This window comes from Acromyrmex echinatior, chromosome 4 (assembly GCF_024713525.1).
Source record: "Acromyrmex echinatior isolate Ae372 chromosome 4, ASM2471352v2, whole genome shotgun sequence".
NCBI classification, from domain to species: domain Eukaryota; kingdom Metazoa; phylum Arthropoda; class Insecta; order Hymenoptera; family Formicidae; genus Acromyrmex; species Acromyrmex echinatior.
Window position 1 is genome coordinate 16,793,049 of NC_141855.1, and position 4,571 is coordinate 16,797,619.

Below are 4,571 nucleotides of genomic sequence, written 5' to 3' on the forward strand. Positions count from 1 at the left end.
ATGTTATATATGTTTATAAATGTCGCAATTCTTCTGAAATAGATTCTATTCAATTAAATTTGGAAGAAATATAATGGAACGGAAGAATAGAACACATATAAGATTTTTCTCTTTGACATGATGATTTTTATTAACGTAACTAACTATAAAGTAAAAATATATACAATATATTTTTAATTGTTGATTTCTGAAGAATTGAGATTGCGCATTTGTATATAGACAAGTAGGTTTTTTTAAAAATTGTTGAGTTTTTGTTTTTGTTATAATTTTTCTTTGGTTGTGTGAGATTATTTTAATACTAATATAGTGGCTGTGTCCCGAAATTTACTATCACCGCTGAAAATTCATAGTTTACGTTATGTGCACCATAAATTTTCAGTATTGGCAGTGAATTTTGGAACACACTCACATAGCTAGTATTATTTTTTAATAAAACATTTATACTTATTAGAATGATGTCATCCTTATTCCTCACGCTCGTAGAATCTATTGTCTCTCGCGAAACGCCCTGCCGTCGTAAATATCAAATTGCGACATTTTTTATTGGGCAGGTGTACAAATAGCGTTACGACTTGGACTTGCTCAACGGGATTGCTTACGATATGTGCATATTCAATGTACGTTTTGTGTGGCGTGTGTTCTGCATGCAAATTTCATTAATCGCGTGTTTAACGTGTCCTCATTCTCCATTTAATGGACATTTCACCGCCGCAAGTAAGCATTTCTCATAATGTAGCCTTAAATTTCGCTTTCATGCCTGGATTATACAATTTCAATCTTGTTTTATAATCTTAATTCGTAAAAGATGCTCACGTAATCAAAAACTTAAATTGTTTATCATAAACACGTTACCAGTTATTTATCGCGTTGATTTTTCCGATATATTGTTTATCTTATATAAATCTATACGGCTCTATAGATATTAATTATAAGTAAAGAAAAAGCTTATATAAGTAATCACAAATAAAAAATATAAATAAATGTAAAATCTAAAAGTAAATATAATAATATTGTAAAATATAAGAAAAAGGATCGTTTGTTTACGTTTTTCTGTAATATCTTCTTTTACATCATGATATTTACATCATGATTTGTAAAACAATAAATATCTTTTGCAAATTTTATCAAAAAGGGAATATAATAAGAAGAAGTAAAAATGTACGATCTTGTCATAAGAAAAGATTTATTTCGATGATGAACAATCAGTATAATGAAGTTACAGGTAGAAACATATAGACCTAAGTAGTCACACTTAATGATCGCGAACACCACTTAAATTCTTTCGTCACGGAAATGTCTTTATTTTTTTCAAAATCAGAGGACGCTCTTCTTTTTCAGATACTTGTTCTTCCTTTCTGTCCCTGTCGTAAAAATGTTCAAAAGAATCCCACATGAAAAACTCTCCAAATTGTTTCTTAATTTTCGAAACGTGAAGTATTCACTGTAATTACACTTATTGTCGACGAAGAAGTATATATATTAACACATATTAATATATATATCTATCTTTGGGAACGCTTTTCTAAAGAAGATGAACACTAAAAGCTCTGAAAGATCCAAGCGGTCCAAGTGATGCTTTGCGTTGATGATGAAGAGCGTTGCTCTCAGGGTTGCCATTTTACCAAGAAGAGTATCCATAGCTCGGGTAACCGCTGTATCCACTGTATCCGTTATATCCAAGACCGGTGTATCCAAGACCAGCGTGCAATTTCGTGTAAACGATCGGCTGCTCAACTGGTACCGGCACGTGTTTGACGACGGGGACAGCGTAGGGTTGGGGCACCTTGACGGCGTACGGGGCGGGAACTGGAACCTTAACTGGAACATTGAAGGGAACGGGTACGGGGCGGTCTACTGCGACTGGAACATGCTTGGTGACTTCGACTGGGTAGGGTTTGGGTACTTGGACGGGATACGGACGGTCCACAGGCACGGCGTATGGCACCTAAAAAAAGAAAGATCGAATTTGATTATTGATGAGACAAGCCTATGAATAAATTAGTTTTCCTTTTCATTCTTGTATTTGTATTAAAAATTAAATAAGAAGATAAATAAGATAAAAATATATATTATAATATAATACAAAGCTTAATAGCTTCTTGTAGCTTATTTTGGCTTATCAATTGATTATTAAAAGCTAAACTGTTTGCTTTACTCAATTAGTAAATTATTTTTTGTTGTTCTATTACCTGTTTAATTTTTCGATTTCAAAGTGTAAATTTCATTAAAAATACAAATGTATACAATGTAGATTCGATTAATTTTGTTATTATAAGTGATATTTGGATCAAGGTGATTGATTCCCAAGATAACGCAAAACATCATGTATGAAACGAAGACTTCGCATTTCTAATCACGCTCCACTTATTACAGTAGATATATCTCTCTTCATACTACCATTACTTTATTAGCGTAGTAGAAATGCGTTGAGAGTAGAAATGTTTTGAAAGATTAGATTACTATATTTTATTTAGATCTTAGTATATTATTTTAGAAACTAACTCTATACTTTTACCAAACAAAAATCTTTTGAAAAATAAATATTTGTGTGAAAAGGTTCATTAAATTCGTAGATTTTAATTTACATCAGAGGCAGAATATATGCAGTAACACATTAAAGATCTAATCAAAATTACAACACGTTAAATTAAAAATAAAATATTTATGTTAATATTTAAGAGATTGAAAATATGAAAAGAATCGTAATTGTAAAATAATCTTTATGTTAGATGTTATGTATTAGAGATCGTTGGAGAAATCATAATCGCTTTTAAATGATCTTTCTATTGAAACACATGAATATAGTGAAGTTATTATTTCTCCAATAAGTCATTGGTTAATTGCTTCACTTTCATCTAATTGTGCTTTCCAGAAAATTGACTTCGAGAAACGTTACTATTTTCCATTAGCAGCAAGATGTGATATTGAATCAAGAATATTGAAAGAAATTATCTCAGATACTCTCTATTAAATTTTGTTATCATATGTGTAATTGCAAACGTTCGCATTCTAACGAATGTTTGAGAAAGGAAAAACATAGGGAGTATCGATACCTTATACGGGACCGGAACGTGTTTCTCGACGGGTACGGCAATTGGTTGGGGCACGGGTACAGCAACTTCCTTCGTCAAGACAGTAGAAACACCGTGGCTCACGCTGGTGAGCGGAAGGGACGAGTACGTATTTAATCCATTGAGACCATAGTCCAACCCACCAAGACCGTAGCCTAAAGCTCCATAAAGACCACGCTTATCTTTCTTTGCGGTCTCAATCTTCTTTGTGTCGCTTTTCGTTTCTTCAGCGAAAGCGAGCGCCACTAAGGCGAAGAGAACCACCACCTGTAAATTAGAAGATTTATACCCTTTGCTCTTTTTAAAAAGTTTGCAAATATATTGATCGCATAACAATACGTTAATTTTTTAACTTATTTTAATGTAATTGGATAATAATACATATTCAGGCATTTTGTAATTAGAAACAATATATTAAAATTATTTACATTAAAAATAAAACGTGAAAAATAAAATTAAAAATAAAAATAAAAACTTAAATAATTTAATAAGAATAGTTGAAAAAATCGCTATCTTTCTGTGTTTCATTGTCACATTAATAAACAAATAAATTTTAATTTTAATTTACATTAACTATAAATACGTTAAATTAAAAGTAAAAAATATTTACCGTAAATATTCTTTGTTCATTTATTTTTTGATTAATTTAGCTATACAAAATTCTTTTAATTTTACATCAATTATAAAACTGTCTATCTTCTGCAACGAAATTGAATGTATTATTATTTTTTTTTAAGAACACGAATCATCCTCGTAGCAATGCACGATCAGTTTTTCCGAGATCTAGATTTTTATTCTTCTTTTTTATTCTTTGGACGATTTTTTGTTAATGAATTTTTATTAAAAAACTGTCGTATCCAATTATACCTTGGCGTTCATGATGCTGTACCAGTTTCGGATTTGGTTCGTCGTGTTTGCGACTGATGAGCACGATGAAGATTCCCCTGCTTTTATACGATAAACCTTCAAGGAGAGACGACATGAAGAGCGAAGTGGTGGGCAACCGGGCCCACCACCGAAACGCGGTTAGGTGAAAAGAAACCGAAACCGGGTCCCGCGAGTAGGGGATTGTCGAAAAACTCGCACCCGCGCGACTCTTTTCGACTCGTAAGAAAGACTCGCGCAGACCTTGCGCAAATGCATCACCTCGTACGCATCGAAATTTATAGCATTAAGTATTGTTTGTGTGAAAAACTGTATAAAGAAGCCTAATTTAATAAATAATTTAATAAATCTTAGAATTTCGTATTTCTATATTTCTGTATTCAGTAATCATACTCATCTTTCATAAATTTTATATGTATGTAATTATTAGGTAAGAGAAGAAATTCTTATCACAACGATAATTAATAAAATTTAAATAAAAATTATTGTTACATAATATTATATGATAATTTGAACTATATAATAAAAATTTCATGTTGTTTGTCAGATAAATATTTGTTTAATAAAATTCTTTTTATGTATATTATTTTTGTTATAAATTTTATGTCGATTTGT

The 4,571-nt window shown here is 31.2% G+C and overlaps 1 protein-coding gene across 1 annotated transcript; it reads right to left on the reverse strand.

Annotated features, from left to right (window-relative positions):
* Nucleotides 1-1,166: 1,166 nt before the first annotated feature.
* LOC105145542 (uncharacterized) lies at nucleotides 1,167-4,044 on the reverse strand. Its single transcript, XM_011055167.2, has 3 exons — nucleotides 3,939-4,044; nucleotides 3,054-3,338; nucleotides 1,167-1,945 (listed from the first exon to the last, which is right to left on the reverse strand). The coding sequence occupies exons 1-3, from the start codon at nucleotides 3,948-3,950 to the stop codon at nucleotides 1,619-1,621; spliced, it is 624 nt and encodes a 207-aa protein (XP_011053469.1). The 5' UTR covers nucleotides 3,951-4,044; the 3' UTR covers nucleotides 1,167-1,618.
* Between the last annotated feature and the right edge of the window lie 527 nt (nucleotides 4,045-4,571).